General features: G+C 40.5%; 1 protein-coding gene across 2 annotated transcripts in view; it reads right to left on the reverse strand.

Moving 5' to 3' along the window:
* The window catches only part of TTC4 (tetratricopeptide repeat domain 4), a 28,764-nt gene that overhangs the window by 8,861 nt on the left and 2,752 nt on the right, over positions 1-17,151 (reverse strand). The window contains exons 4-9 of one of the 2 annotated variants that reach the window (XM_005543273.4): positions 14,402-14,479; positions 12,841-12,965; positions 5,972-6,058; positions 5,030-5,113; positions 2,663-2,877; positions 730-811 (exon numbers count right to left, since the gene is read on the reverse strand). In XM_005543273.4, coding sequence (XP_005543330.3) covers positions 730-811; positions 2,663-2,877; positions 5,030-5,113; positions 5,972-6,058; positions 12,841-12,965; positions 14,402-14,479 — 671 coding nt within the window. The remainder of the gene's footprint in view (positions 1-729; positions 812-2,662; positions 2,878-5,029; positions 5,114-5,971; positions 6,059-12,840; positions 12,966-14,401; positions 14,480-17,151) is intronic. The other variant, XM_005543274.4, reaches the window with a different exon arrangement.

Here is a 17,151-nt window from a genome sequence, read left to right on the forward strand (position 1 = left end):
TCTCAAAAAATAAAAGCAAATAAAAAGGAAGACAGTTCTGGCTGGGTGTGGTGGCTCACACCTGTAATCCCAGCACTTTGAAAGGTAGAGATGAGTGGATCACTTGAGGTCAGGAGTTCGAGACCAGCCTGGCCAATGTGGTGAAACCCCATCTCTACTAGAAATACAAAACTTAGCTGGGTGTGGTGGCACGTGCCTGTAATACCTGCTACTCAGGAGGCTCAGGCAGGAGAATCGCTTGAACCTGGGAGGCAGAGGTTGCAGTGAGCCAAGATCAGACCACTGCACTCCAGCCTGGGTGAAAGAGTGAGACTCCGTCTCAAAAATTTAAAAAAAAAAGGAAATTCTGACACATGCTACAATATGTATGAAACTTGAAGACACGATGTTAAGTGAAATAAGCCAGACATAAAAGGACAAATACTGTATGATTCCACTTATATGAAGTACTTAGAATTTCAATTTGGGATGATGAAAAAGTTTTGGAGATGGCTGGTGGTGATAGTTGCACAACAATGTGAATGTTCTTTAATGCCACTGAACTATATACCTAAAAATGGTTAAAATGGTAAATATTATGTCATGTATATTTTACTATAATTTTCAAAAAAAAAAAAAGCAGTCAGTTTCTCCTCCCTCTACCAGCCTTCCCCCCACCGCAAAAAAAAAAAAAAAAAAAAAAAAAAAAAAAATTAATTCCATAGAGGAATGAAATAAAACTTCTCTTACCTCCAAATTATCAGGGCAATATTTTTGCTCTAGGTCCCAAGAGGGTGTTTCACCAAACATCACCATTAGATGATCAATAAACCTAAAGATAAAATGTGTACTTTCTGGGTATCAATAACTCATGACCAATTTTCCCACATCAGTCCCCAGACACTAATTCAAAGTTATCTAGCATGTGTAAAACATGAAATGCAGGCTTAACCTATTTGACAGCAATACCCAAAATGTGCATATGTATCACTTGTCCTATTATGACATTTTTTTTTTTTCTTTTGAGACAGGGTCTCACTCTGTCACCCTGGCTAGACTACAGTGGCATAATAGCTCACTGTAGCCTCGACCTCCAGGCTCAAGCAATTCCTCTAACTTAGCCGCCTGCGTAGCTGGGACTACAGGTACATGCCACTATGCCTGGCTAATTTTTTTCTTTTTCTTGTGGAGACGGGGGTCTCCTATATTGCCCAGGCTGGTCTCAAACTCCTGGGCTCAAATGATCCTCCTGCCTCAGCCTCCCGAAGTATTGGGATTACAGGTGTGAGCCCTGCACCTGACTGACAGGATTTTCTTTTCTTTTTTTTTTGAGACAAAGTCTTGCTCTGTCACCCAGGCTGGAGTGCAATGGCACGATCTCTGCTCACTGCAACCTCCACCTCCCAGGTTCAAGCGATTCTCGTGCCCCAGCCTCCCAGGCAGCTGGGACTACAGGCATGTGCCACTACGCCTGGCTAATTTTTTACATTTTTAGTAGGCATGGGATTTTGCCATGTTGGCCAGGCTGGTCTTGAACTCCTGGCCTCAAGTGATCCTCCTGTCTTGGCCTCCCAAAGTGCTGGAATTACAGGCGTGAGCCACCGTGCCCAGCTGACATAATTTTCTTTAAACAGATTCAGGGTTAAAAACATTTCTGGTCGGGTGCAGTGGCTCATGCCTGTAATCCCAGTACTTTGGGAGGCCGAGGTGGGAGGATCATTTGAGCCCAGGAGTTCAAGACAAACCTGGGCAACATAGAGAGACTCTGTGTCTACCAAAGAATTAAAAAATTACCCAGATGTGGTGGTGTTCACCTGTGGTTCCAGCTACTTGAGAGGCTGAGGCAGGAGGATCACCTGAGCCTGGGAGATGGAGGCTATGATGAACCATAATCACACCACTGGACTCCAGCCTGGGCAACAGAGCCAGACCTGGTCTCCAAAAAAAAAAAAGATTACAAAAAAAAATTGTCTTACAATTAGACTTATTCTATGCATTAACCCTATGAAATCACAAGATACATACATATATATATATATATATATATATATTTTTTTTTTTTTTTTTTTTTGAGACAAAGTCTTGCTTTATCACCCAGGTTGGAGTGTAGTGGCATGATCTTGGCTCACTGCAACCTCCACCTCCCAGGTTCAAGTGATTCTCATGCCTCAGCCTCCTGAGTAGCTGAGATTACAGACGCCCAGCTAATTTTTTGTATTTTTAGTAGAGACTGGGTTTCACCATATTGGCCAGGCTGGTCTCAAACTCTGGCCTTAAGTAATCTGCCTGACTTGGTCTCCCAAAGTGCTGAGATTACAGGCATGAGCCACAGCGCCCGGTCTCTCTATTTTTTTTCTAATTAATATTCACTTAAGTTGCTATGCATGTATTACCTAAAATGACTTCATATTTCACCAGTGATGTATACCACTCTTTGGCAAACACAATACTGTGGTGTTACACATACTAGCCCAGTCAGTACGATGATGAGACTTTTGTCTGTCGTTGCAAACCTAGTCAGTCAAGGTTCAGTCAGCTACAGGATAGAGAGATTTCACACCAGATTGTGTGAAACCCTCTAAACCATTATCTTCCCTTCTCAACCAAAAATCCACTTGTCCCTCCTGTCACAAAAAGAGACAGCATGCAAGTAAAAGCAGAGGGCTCCTGGGCAAGTCAGTACCTGGAGTCCTCATGAAAAGCAGAGATGAAGTCCGACTGGGCATACTCTGGGTACAGAAAGAGCACAGGCCAGCTCAGCCTGCCCTGGTCATCTAGACTCAGCCTGGCTCCATGGGGGTTCTCAGAGCTGAGTCCATCCAGGAAAAGCTCACCTAGACCTTCTGAGGGTGAATCTTCATCCTCACAGGCAGCTTCTGAGAGCCTGATATTCCTAGCCTGGGTTAAAGACAGAAACACACACATAATGCACATCTTATTGTGTGGGAGGATGCAAACCCATTTTACTGAAGTAAAGAAACCCTAACACTTGGCTAATTTTTTTATTTTTTATTTATTTTTATTTTTTGAAGAGACTAGAGTTTCACTATATCGTCCAGGCTGCACAATTAACTTTATTTTTAATTTAATTTTCCCCATCCATACCCTGAATGAACATGGACATCTTTAAAACACCAAAAAAAAAAGAAAAAAACCGTAACAATGGGAGCTCCGAGGGACAACGCTACACACAATCCATCTTCATTATCCCTGAGGCCTGGCGCATAGTAGGTACCACTTACTTAACTCACCTTCATTGGGCATCTACCTTGTGCTGGACCCTGTGTCACAGAGACCTAGACATGGTTACCTGCCCTCAAGCCTCTGCTCAATATCAAGTGGTGAGACAGCTATGAAAATAATGATGATATAAGGTAAGAAGTGGAGTTGGGGAACCACAGATGATGGAATAATTAATTCAGCCTTGGGGGCTGGAGGTGACTAAGATATGCTAGGCCTTGAACAATGACTTTGAAAAGCAGAGAAGTTGGAAGGGAGGGGCACTTAGAAGGGAGGAAGAGCATTCCACTCCAAGGAGCGGCCTGTGCAAAAGCACAGAAAAGATCAAGAAGGTAGCCTGTACAGAAATGTCAAATGTTTCAGTTTAGCTGGGACATGGAATATTAGAAAGACTGTGCACTGACTTAATCTTGACTGTCTCTCAGACATGGGCATAAAGCAAGAGTCTGAAATAGTAGGGTCACCTCTTATGTAAGCGTGCAGGGGCTCCTAAGGTTAGCACATGAGGGGAAATGACATGCAACCAAAATTAGATTTGATGATATTCCCTAAATTGGAGGTTAGCAAACTTTTTCTTAAAGCATTAGATATGAAATATTTTAAGAGTTCTGGACAATGGTCTCTGTCAAAATAAACTACTCAACTCTGCCACTGTAGTGTGAAAACAGCCATAAGTAGTAAGTACACAAACAAATAGGCAGGGCTGTGTTCCAATGGCTGCAATTTGCTGACTCCTCCCTTAAACCATTAGTAAATACAGCATGCATGGCTTTGTGTACTGTTGAGAGTAATTCTTATGTATGTTAAGTTTGAGATGAAGGGTTACACTAAAGGAGAGAATCAAAAAAACAAAAAAAGTGTGTATGCAAATATCTGGGTGTCTGGGCATCCCATATTCTACATTTAAGAAAATGAACAAATCCCTCACTGTGAATGAGAATTAGATGAAAAATCTGGAGTATTCTGATCTGTTTGATGTGTTAATACATGTAAACAGACTGTTGTGGGGAGGGAATAGTGGAGTATGTTTTAGCAGTGTTAAGTTTCTTACAGTCAACAAGTAATATAAATGGTGCATAATTTAACTAAACAAATAATAAAAAACCTATCCCGGCCGGGCATGGTGGCTCACGCCTATAATCCCAGCACCTTGCGAGGCCGAGACAGGTGGATCGCCTGAGGTCAAGAGTTCGAGACCAGCCTGACCAATATGGTGAAACCTCGTCTCTACTAAAAATACAAAAATTAGCTGGGCATGGTGGTGTGTGCCTGTAATCCCAGCTACTCGGGAGACTGAGGCAGAATTGCTTGAACCCAGGAAGCAGAGGTTGCAGTGAGCCAAGATCACGCCACTGCACTTCAGCCTGGGCGACAGAGCAACATTCTGTCTCAAAACAAAAACAAAAACAAAAACAAAAAACAACAACGACAACAAAAAAACCTATCCCATAATCTCCCAGCAGATACTCTCTCCTTCATGAAAACCAAACAAGCTCAAACAGGTGACTCCCTAGGTATCAAGGTTAAAGCAAGATTTGGGTCAGACTACATACATTTCAAAATACAGAAAAGAGAAAGGGAAGGTAGGATTTTATTATTGTTGTTGTTGTTGTTATAGGAGCAACATCCAAAAATGTCAAACTTTCTCAAGATGCAGTATAACCCAGTGGTTAAGAGCAAGGACCTGGCTCTAACACATGTGAGCTGTGTGAGGTTTCTTTACCTCTCTGAAACTATTTTATTATCCAGCAAAACAGAAGCAAGATAACCTATCTCAGAAGGCCATTGTGAAGATTAAATAACACTTAACCCAAAGCAGGTATTCAGTACAGTAGCATCCCCTTATCCATGGTTTTGCTTTCCGCAGTTTCAGTTGCCAGTGGTCAACCATGGTCTGAAAATATGAAATGAAAAATTCCAGAAATAAACAACCTGTACGTTTTAAATTATGCACTGCTCTGAGCAGCAGATGATGAAATCACAGGCTCTGCTCCTTTGTCCAGCACATCCATGCTGTAGATGATACCCACCTGTGAGTTAGTACCCATCTCAATGATGAGACTGACTGTCATGGTATCATAGTCCCTGTATTAAGTAACACTCATTTTACTTAATAAGGACCCCAAAGCATAAGAGTACCGATGCTGGCAATATGGATATGCCAAACAGAAGCTATAAACTACCTTCTTTAAGTAAAAAGGTGAAACTTCTCAGCTTAATTAAAAGAAAAATTGTATGCTGAGGTTGCTAAGATCTATGGTAAGAGAAACCTTCTATCTGTGAAATTATGAAAAAGGAAAAAGAAATTAATGCTAGTTTTGCTGTTGCTGATGTACCTCAAACTGCAAAAATTATGGCCACAATGTGTGATAAGTGCTTTAGCTAAGATGGAAAAGGCATAATATTTGTAGGTGGAAGACACAAACAGAAATGTGTTCTGACTGATGGCAATCAGGTTTGGTACTATTTGAGATTTCAAGCATCGCTGTGGATCCTGGAACACATCTGCCTCAGATAAGTGGAGATAACTGTATATGTTACTGAGACCAACACATGCACACGAGTGAGAGAGCTGACTGAACTGGGGTGGCCTGACTCCACAGCCTGGTCTCCTCTGTCACACTGCTTTACCAAAGTAGAAAGAAAATGAACAAATTCCTTCAGGTAAAGCATCCCAAGAAAGGTTCCCAACAAGCTTCACAGGATTAGTGGATTTAGCAGGACCATAAAAACCTAAGGTTTGAAAACTCACCTTGATGGCCTGAAGTAAAGCCTCATTCTGATTCCTCTCCTTCTTTTCTTTCAAGCTGGCTTTCCTCACATCCCTCTGTTCAATTCGCTAAAAATGAAATTTAGATGCATCAGCTCTAGAGACCTGGCTTCCTCTTCTATTGCCCCAGCCTGCTCCTAAATTATTATCTCTGATCTCTATCCAACCCAAGCTCCTGTGTTAAGGAATACCAGTGGCCAGATTTTAGCTCAATAAACATTTACAAAGTACATGCCTAGATGTCAGACCCAGTGGCAGCAAAAGTTTAAATTTACTTCCTGTATGTACCCAAGGAACTCACAGTCTACTGAAGGGTTGAGGGGTACAGACAAGTAAAGAGCCAAGTGTAACAGGTGGATTATGTACTACTCTGGTGGTGTGAACCGAGTGCTATGAAACACAGCCTGGGTGATAGAGACCCTGTCTCTATAGACGCTATAGATTTTTTTTTTTTTTTAATTATAACCACCCTAGTGGGTATGCAATGGTATCTTACTATGGTTTTGATTTGCATTTCCTAATAATTAATGATGTTGAACATGTTTTCATGTGCTTTTTGGCCATTTGTGTGTCTTTGGAGAAGCGTCTATTCACATCCTTTGCTCATTTAAAAAACTGAGTTACCTGTCTTATTGAGATGATAAGAGTTGTTTATATATTGTAGATAAAACTCCCTTATGACTTACAAATATTAACTTCCATTCTGTGGACTTTCTTTTTTTTTTTTTTTTTTTGTGTGTGTGTGTGTGGAGACAAGGTCTCACTTTGTTGCCCAGGCTGGTCTCGAATTCCTGGCCTCAAGTGGTCCTCCTGCCCTGGCCTCCCAAAGTGCTAGGATTACAGGTGCGAGCCACTGCACCCGGGCCCTTTTCACTGTTTTCTTCACCTTTATCTTAACCTTTTCATTTTTTGGATGGTATCCTTTGAAGCAAAAAGTTTTTACTTTTGATGAAGTCCAATCGATCTACTTCTCCTTTTGTTGCTTGTGCTTTGTGTCATATCCAAGTTCATGAAGATTTGTATCTATGCTTTCTTTCAAGAGTTGTGTAGTCTTAGCTCTTACATTTAGGTATTTGATCCACTTTGGGTAACTTTTTTATATAGTATGAGGTAAGGTTCTAGTTTCATTCTCCCACATGTGAATATCCAGTTGTCCCACTGTCATTTGTTGAAAAGATTACCTCCCTATTGAATGGTCTTGGCACGCTTGTTGAAAATAAATTTCCCATAAATGTGAGGGTTTATTTCTGAGCTCTCAATTGTATTACATTGACCTATATGTCTATTCTTATGCCAGCATCACAATGCCTTGATTACTGTAGCTCTGTGGTATGTTTTGAAATTGGGAAGTGTGAGTCTTCCAATTCTGTTTTTGTCTTTTGTGATTGTTGCTTATTCAGAGTCCCTTGAATTTCTATATGAATATTATGATTAGCCTGTCCATTTCTACAGAGAAGCCAATTGGACATTTCATACAGATTGCACTGAAATTAGCCAGATGTGGCATTACATGCCTGTAGTCCCAGATACTTGGGAGACTGAGGCAGGAGGGCTGCTTGAGCCCAGGAGTTTGAGGTTGCAGTGAACCATGATCTTGCCACTGCACTCCAGCCTGAATATTAGAGCAAGTTCATGTCTCAAAAAAGAAAATTACACTAAATTGATATATTAATTTTGGGAGTATTGCCATCTAACAATATTAAGATCTCATCTATGAACATGGGATGTCTTCCTACTTACTTAGGTCTTCTTTAATTTCTTTCAACAATGTTTTCTGTATTTTTAGAGTACAAGTGTTAGCTGATTTTGTTAAATGTACTCTTAAGTATTTTTTGATGCTATTGAAAATGGAATTGTTTTCTTAATTTCATTTTCAGAGTGTTCATTAAAAATCTATAGAATACAAATGATTTTTGTGTAATGGTGATGTTGTTTCCAACAAGCTTTCTGAACTTATTTATTAGTTCCAAGAGTTTTTTAGTGGATCCCTTACGATTTTCTATATAATGTCATGTTGTCTGCATATAGATGGTTTTACTACTACTTCTCTTCCACTCTTTCTTTTTTTTTTTTTTTTTTTGAGACGGAGTCTCGCCGTCGCCCAGGCTGGAGTGCAGTGGCACGATCTCGGCTCACTGCAAGCTCCGCCTCCTGGGTTCACGCCATTCTCCTGCCTCAGCTTCCCAAATAGCTGGGACTACAGGTGCCTGCCACCACGCCCTGCTAATTTTTTGTATTTTTAGTAGAGACAGAGTTTCACCGTGTTAGCCAGAATGGTCTCGATCTCCTGACCTCGTGATCCACCTGCCTCGGCCTCCCAAAGTGCTGGGATTACAGGCGTGAGCCACTATGCCCGGCCACTCTTTCATTTTTGAAGAATAGGTTTGCTAGATATAGAATTCTTACAGTCTTTTTCTTTTAGTTCTTTGAGTATGTCATTTACCTGCCTTTTGGCCTTCATGGCTTCTGATGAGAAAGCTGTTAATTTTCCTTAGGATTTTTTGTACATGAAGAGTCATTTTTCTCTTGCTACCTTTAAGTTTCTCTTCTTTGTTTTTCAACAGTTTGATTACAATGTGTTTAGGTATAGATCACTTTAAGTTTATCCCACTTAGAGTTTGTTAAAACTTTTTAGATGTATACATTAGTGTTTTTCACCAAATTTGGGGAGTTTTTGGCCAGTATTTCCCCAAGTATTCTTTTGCCCATTTCTCTCTCTTCTCTCCTTCTAGGACCCCCATTATGCCTTTGTTGGTATGCTTGATGGCATAGTACAAGTCTCTCTTCATCCTTATTCTTTTCTCATTCTGTTCTTCAGATTGGATAATCTCAATTGATACATCTTTTTTTTTTTTTTTTTTGAGATGGAGTCTCGCTCTGTCGCCCAGGCTGGAGTGCAAAGGTACGATCTTGGCTCACTGCAAGCTCCGCCTCCCAGGTTCACGCCATTCTCCTGCCTCAGCCTCCCGAGTAGCTGGGATTACAGGCATGTGCCACCACGCCCGGCTAATTTTTTTGTATTTTTAGTAGAGATGAAGTTTCACCATGTTAGCCAGGACGGTCTCGATCTCCTGACCTCGTGATCCACCCGCCTCAGCCTCCCAAAGTGTTGGGATTACAGGCGTGAACTACCGTGCCCAGCCTCAACTGATACATCTTAAGTGTGATGATTCTTATTACTGCCTGCTCAAATGTGCTGTTGAGCCCTTCTAGTGAATTTTTCGCTTCAGTTATTGTACTTTTCAACTACAGAACTTCTGTTAAGTTCTTTTTAGTAACTTCTCTTTGTTATATTCTCTATTTGGAAGACATCATTCTCATACTTTTTCTAGTTCTTTAGACACTATTTCCTTTCATTCTGAGAAGATATTTAAATTAGCTGGTTTAAAGTCTTTGTCTAGTAAGTCCCACATCTAGGCTTCCTCTAGCTAATGACCAGACAGTATGTCTTCCAATCTTTGTCAAGAGGCTTTGTGTACATGTTGAAGCACACTTTTATCATTCACCGAAGCCGTTTACAATTCTACCTTAGACTTCACCTCCTGCTTGCAGAGACTCTAAGAGCTTAAGATCTTCTCAGGTCTTTCCTGAGCACATGTATAGCCCTATGCACACGTGTGACCATCTAGATCTCCAGGAATACTGGAGCTTCTTGGAGCCTCCACAGAATTTCATTCCCCAGTTTTTCCTTTTAAGCTTTATGATGCACCTATTGTTTGCTCCAAGTGTTATCCACTGCTTCAGCTTCTACAGTCTTTAACAATTGCCTCTAATTGTTTTTGACAAATTCTCTCCCACCTTTTCATTCCCCCTATTTTCTGGCCCTATGTAAAAAAGCTTTTTATACTGGGTAAGCTCCAAGTCAGGTCATATAAAAATAGCCCTGTGAGCTGGGTCTTCCAGGGATCCACCAGATGGTCAAATCATGACAATTCTCTGGGGAAAGGCTTTGAAAGAGCTCCAATCCTGTTCTGCCTCCTCTGGTGGCTGCAGGCTGCTCATTTTCACCGTGACTGTGGGCTATGGGCTTTCAAAGCTACTGTGGAACTGGGGAGGAGGGAGATGAGAATAGAGTAAGTTAAAATGTCACAAAGCTATTGGCTTTCAAGGCTACTGTGGAACTGGGGAGGAGGGAGATGAAAATAGAGCGAGTTAAAATGTCACAAAGCTTGCTGTTCTTACTGAGGTGCCATCATTTTTCTTGAATAAACATGCCCCAGATTGCTGCAAACCTCTGGTTCATTTCCAGAGTCCTAGAAAAGTTAATTCTGACCATTTTTGCCAGTTTCCTCATTGATCTTATAGAGAAAAAAAATTTTTTTTTTTTGAGACAGAGTCTCGCTCTGTTGCCCAGGCTGGTGTGCAGTGGCGCGATCTCGGCTCACTGCAAGCTCCGCCTCCTGGGTTCATGCCATTCTCCTGCCTCAGCCACCCAAGTAGCTGGGACTACAGGCGCCCGCTGCCACGCCTGGCTAATTTTTTGCATTTTTAGTAGAGATGGGGTTTCACCGTGTTAGCCAGGATGGTCTCAATCTCCTGACCTCGTAATCCACCCGCCTCGGCCTCCTAAAGTGCTGGGATTACAGGCGTGAGCCACTGTGCCCAGCTGGAGAAAATTTTTGAAGGTCTTTAGTCCCCCACTGTGACTGACACTACCCCTCTCTATTTTTTAAATACTGGTTTTATTAATTACTGAGAGAGTTGATATATCCACCTATTTGTGGATTTGTCTCTTTCTTCGAGTTGTCAAGTTTTGTGTCACGCATTTTGAAGCTGTTATTAGGTGGCTACACATTTAGAATTGTTAAATATTCTTATAAGCTGGTCCTTTTATCATTTAAAAAAATGCTTCAATGGCTGTGCACAGTGGCTCATGCCTGTAATCCTAGCACTTTGGAAGGCTAAGGCAGGAGGACTGCTTGAGCCCAGGAGTTTGAGACCAGCCTGGGCAACATAGTGAATCCCTATCTCTACAAATTTACAATTAAAAAAAAAAAATTAGCCTGGCATGGTGGTGCACGCCTGTAGTTCCAGCTACTCAGGAGATTGAGGCAGGAGGATCAGCTGAGCCCAGGAGGTAAAGGCTGCAGTAAGCCATGATCATGTCACTGCACTCCAGTCTGGGTAACAGAGCAAGACTCTGTCTCAAGAAAAAAAAGAAAAAAGGCTTTACTTCATCTCTGGTAATACTTGCTGCCTTGAAGTCTACTCTGTCTGATATTAATATAGCCACGAGTCTGTTGGCTATATGCCAAGTACACAGGAACCCAGAATCAACTTGTACTTAGACATAGGGGAATAATTCAGCTATTCAGCAAGCAGTGTCACCTAAACCTAATATCAGGGTTCTGGGCCTTGAAATCTCCCTTTAATTGTGACTGTCCCCAGTAGCCCTCTAGACATTCATTCCTGTATATACCACTTTCAGAAATTCTGGCCACACCCAATTACCTAGGCTCAGAATTCTGTTATTGAGCCATGTGGGTCCATAGAGATCTACCTTTTCTACCATTTCATATGACCAGAATGACCTCTGGTCATTGCTGATGACATGTGACATTTCTGGCACTTAATAGCTAAAATAATGATTAAAAACAGTAATAATAACAGAATACCATCACTACCCAAAATAATATCCAACATTTAAATAGCATTACTGTGTATGTTCCAGGTGCTATTTAAAAAACATTACTTATGTTAAAACATCTAAACTATATAATAACCCTATAAGGTAGGAAGTATTTTAATCCTCCTCCTACTAGTGAGGTAGCTAAAGCACAAAAATATCAGCAAGTTGTCCAAGTCACACAACTCTCATGAAGGGAGTCTTCAAATTCAGGCAGTGGCTCCAGAGTCTAAGCTCTTAGCCACTGTGCAATACTGCCTTACATGCCTGTTAACAGAAAGCCAGAACTAGTCTTAAGGTCTCTTAATTCCTGGTTTCAGTCTCTCTTCATGGCTTATACTATGGAATGGAAGTATATAATATATACTAGGAGTCTTTAGCTGGCCCTGAACATGTGACATTGTTATGTGACTGTATATAGTAAAGGTATCTAATTTTGCCCTGGACAAGACATATCTCCATTCAGATTGATGGGGATACATTCTGAAAAATGCACTCATTGTTTTACAAGCATCATGGAATGTACTTACACAAACTGAGATGGTATAGCCTGCTACATACCTAGATTATATGGTACAGCCTATTGCACCCAGGCTACAAACCTATATAGCACATAACTACACTGAATACTGTAGGCAACTTGTAATATATGCAGAGTTCCATCATTGAATGAAACACTGTTATGTGGCACATGACTGTACTACCACTATACACACCATCTATCCTTGCTTACCTCTGTATCACACTATAACTGTTTACTTGTCTGTATTCTCCATAGAGTTCCAAGAGTAGGGACTAGTTTTGGGTTTTGTGGTTTTTTTTGTTTTTTTTTTTTTTTTGAGACGGAGTCTCACTCTGCCGCCCAGGCTGGAGTGCAGTGGCCCGATCTCAGCTCACTGCAAGCTCCGCCTCCCAGATTCACGCCATTCTCCTGCCTCAGCCTCCCGAGTAGCTGGGACTACAGACGCCCGCCACCGCGCCCGGCTAGTTTTTTGTATTTTTTAGTAGAGACAGGGTTTCACCGTGTTAGCCAGGATGGTCTCGATCTCCTGACCTCGTGATCCGCCCGTCTCGGCCTCCCAAAGTGCTGGGATTACAGGCTTGAGCCACCGCGCCCCGCCTGGGTTTTGTTTTTAAAAAGTTACAATGACTTGAGAGACACAATCTTGGGAATGCTAATTAATGCTACTTAGCAAATGCTAATTGGCTGCTGACAGTCACCAACCTTCAGCTTGTCTGCTTTAGCCCTCAATTCCAGAAGCTTCTTCTCTTTGCCATCTATTTGCAGTCCCTCATCACACCAGTTCACGGCCTCGGCAAAGTGTTTCAGTTCCAGATGGCATAAGGCACCTGCAGAACCCAGAACCCTTAGGATCCAAGAACAACATGCATGGAAACAGCCTGCTTTGAGCAAGATCTCCCACCCCTACCAACTACTAGCCAGTACCCTGAAGTCAAAATGGAGGATAATGCCCCTTATACTGCAGTCCCCAGACAAGGAAGAATATTTTTTGTGTCCTAAATCAGAAAAATCCCTAAGGTCCATTTAGTTCAAAACTCCTGTAAGTCTCCCTGGTATTAAGGGCTCTTAAAGTAGGAAAAGCTGTAACTTAGTGGCAAACCATATAGATCAAGGCTAGAAATCTGGCTGTGTCATTTACCAGCTAGACCTTAGACAAAGGACCAAGCATATCCAAGTTTTAGGTTCCTCATCTACAAACAGGAAGAATAAAGTCCTTCCCAGATGATTTTTTAAAGGAGGAAAAAGCAGAATTTGCTTCAGCTATTCATCAAGGCAGCGGCAAGGCCAAAGACATTAGGTCTCTCCTAATTTTGTTCTTTACGGCTACCAGTTGAAGCTGCCTCTCCCCCATCAAAAATAATAATAATAATAATAATGTTATCATGTACATCTTTCTCCATTTAGCCTCTTTAGGTTTTCCACAGAATTTCAAAATATAAGAATTGTAAGGGCTTAGATGTCAATAGAATCTAACCCCATCTTCTAGAGATGAGCAAACTGATATTCAAAGTAGGTGTCTTGCCAAGGTCACACTGTAAGTTAAACCAACAACTGAATCAAGGATTACACACTTCCAGCCTGAAGTAAATTCCACAGGACTACCTAGATTCAATTTATCAGTCAATCTTTGTTCAGTATCTTCTTTTCCTACAGCTGAGGGACATGGATCTGCCTACTGCCCTTAACCATGAACATTTAAAGAGGCATAATTTTGATAAAGCATTCTAAGCTGGTCCATGGGGATGCAGGGAAGATTAGTATGTGATGAATAAATTAAAGTTTGCAAAGCACCTACGAGCTTCTCAAAGAAAAGGTGAAGTATAAAAGTAATAAAAGCACTATTATTACATAGAAAGGTCAGACTACAAGAGAAAACATAATCTGAGAACATCTCAGCACCAGTCATCAGCAAAGGTCCCACAACTTATCTTTTAATTAACATTAACATGGCATTTGAAGACCTTTGCTTTCGATCAGCTAATTTGGGGGGAAAAAAATATCAGAATGTGGCTTTGCAACTGCTTTGTTTTAATTAATTTTATTATTTATTAATTTAAAATGACGGGTTTCTATTTCTCTACAAATTCTTAAAAACATAAAGGGTTAAGTCATTCTCTGAGGAATTCTTTTAAAAGTGGCATGTTGCTGCTGATAAGGAACAGGAACTTAATACCCAGACTGCAAAAATAAGATGACTTTATTAGCACCCTAGCACCTCCATATCAAAGCTTTAAATGTCATACTGTAGTTCTACAAGACTTACCTCTTATTATTGCTTTGAGGTGGCAGGGTTTTAGCTTTCTGGCAGCTGTCACATCATTGAGAGCAGAACGAAAATTGCCTAACAAAACACCATTTAGTAAAAGAGAGAAGTTTTGAGATCAAAATGTTTCCAAAATTTTATACATAGTGACAAAGACACTGTTGTACAATCTTGGGGAAACACAAATGAAAGCAACTGTTTTTTGGTTGTACTCATCAAGAGCCTTAGAAATGTCTGTAACAGGCAATCTACAGAACTGTAAATGACTAGTAAGCACATGAAAAGATGTTCAAGATCACTATTGATTAGGAAATTAAAATTAAGAAATTGCTAAAAGTTAGACAAATAATATCTAGTATTAGAAAAGATATGAAAAAGGGGCACTCTCAGGGTAAACTAGAAAGCAAATTAGCATGTACTTTGTGCATATACTTTGACCCAACAATTTTCTTCTGGAAAATCATCAAAAATACTTGAACAAATGTGCAGGGATAAATGTAAAAGCATGTTAACTACAGCATTACTTTAATTGTGAAAAGCTGGAGATAACCCAAATATACTCGATTTGGTAATGATTACATGAATTATGGTAAATCCATACTATTGAATACTATGCAGCCATTAAAAAGAATGAGATAAATCCTCATGTAAGAGATATGGTAGGATGTCTGTTCTATATTGTTTTAAGTGGTAGTTCTATGAGTACAGAAGAAGCCTATTTTAAAAAAAAAAACAAACCAAACTAAATATCTAGACACACATGTATATATTTGTAAGTGCATTAAAAAAAAAAAAAAGGTATGCAATCACAAACATACCAGTTATCCAAAGTAGGAAGCCATGAGGTATACTTTAACTTTCTGGAGTATACTGTAATTATTACTTAATGGTTTAGTATTTACCTAAATCTCTAGCCCAGGGGTCAGCAAAATATTTTGTAAAGGGCCAGATAAATATTTTAGGTTTTGCAGGCCACATGTGGTCTATTGCACATTCTTCTTTATTACAATTCTTGAAAAATGTCAGAAACATCTGGGGAGGTGGCTCACTCCTGCAATCCCAGTACTATGGGAGACCAAGGTGAGAGGACTGCTTAAGACCAGGAGTTCAAGACCAGCCTGGACAACATAGCAAGACTCTCTCTCTACAAAAAAAAATTTAAAAATTTGCTGGGCATGGTGGTACATGCCTATAGTTCTAGCTACTCGGGAGGTAGAAGTGGGAGAACTGCTTGAGCCCAGGAGTCTAAGATTGCACTAAGCTATGATCACACCACTGCACTCCAGCCTGAACAGAGTAAGACCCTGTCTCTTTAAAAAAAATTTAAAAAATTAAAAAAAAAAAGTATGGAACATTTTCAGTTCATGGCAAGCCAAGGGGCCAGAGGTGGACTCTGAGTCACAGTTTGCCAAATCCTGCTTTAGCCTAATGAATAATCAGAACTATTAGAAAAATATTATGACTTTATTTGTTTTTACATTATTTATAAAAACCAAAAAGCAGCCTATATAGTCAACAATACTAGACTAATAAAGCAAACAGTATAAATAGTGGCATGTCCATATGATGCAACTTTAGCTATTGAAATAACATTCAAAAATGATTTTTAATGACGGGTGAAATTGTTTTGTTATAAAATTAAGTGAAAAAACTGAATATCAAACTGGAAGAACAGCAGGATCTCAACCATGGAAAAAAATGCACATGAAAGTGATCCAAGGACTTTTAGTTAAAGGAGGCAGACTGAACACATACATTTAACTCAATCTCTACTCTCTGGCCCATGAAGACAAAGAAAATGAGAAGGACACAGAACACAGTCTGAAAGCTGGAAAACAAAGGGACAAGTAACTGATGTATCAGGCTTAAGGAAACTGAATTCTAAACCAGCAGAGGGAAAGCCCAAAAGCTACAAAGCTGTACTGCAGAAACTACAAAGTACCCAGGACTCAGGAACTGATGGCACCAGGTACCTCTGGAAGTGGGGGTGAAGGTGGGTTGAAAATCTACTTAATCAGAGTCCCATATCCCTTACCCCTCTGCTGCACCAGTGACCTACTCCTCCCCTATTCCACCAGGTGGAAGGCTGGAAGACAACAGACCCTAGCAGACAACAAAACAGTGGGTCTCTGGACTGGAACCCCCAGGCACAAGGGTGATTCAGTAAAGGAAATATTAAAGATTGAGCCCTTGGTCCTCTTCTCCTACTTGGTTCCCAAAGTATCAGCGGCCAGGATTTCCAAAAAGAGAAAAAAGAGTAAAAAAGAAAAAGAAAAATATCAAAGAATTCAAGGAAATTTCCTAGAAACATGAGTTTCCAGACTGAAAAGCTCTACCGAGTACCCAACACAAGGCACAATGTTATGAAATTTCAGCACACCAGCCCCAGAGTCCTAGGTCCTCTCTAAATTCTGTGATAACAAACACAGGTCTAAGCTGGGTGCAGTGGCTCAAGCCTGTATTACCAGCACTTTGGCAGACCAAGGCAGGTGGATCGCTTGAGCTCAGCAGTTCAAGGCCAGCCTGAGCAACATAGCAAGACCCCTGTCTCAATTAAAAAAAATAATTAAAAAAAAAAGAAAAAACCCACAGGTCTAACATAACCAAGGCTAGTCACCAGCAATACTACTTAAATAATCATTTCCCAAATTTAACACTACAGAACCTGCATGAGGTTAGTGTTAACTGAAGAGGAAGCTTACAAAATTTGAGAAACCCAGGGTAAATTTATTTTCTTGCAGGCTATCTCA

Source organism: Macaca fascicularis, chromosome 1, assembly GCF_037993035.2.
Source record: "Macaca fascicularis isolate 582-1 chromosome 1, T2T-MFA8v1.1".
Classification (NCBI taxonomy): domain Eukaryota; kingdom Metazoa; phylum Chordata; class Mammalia; order Primates; family Cercopithecidae; genus Macaca; species Macaca fascicularis.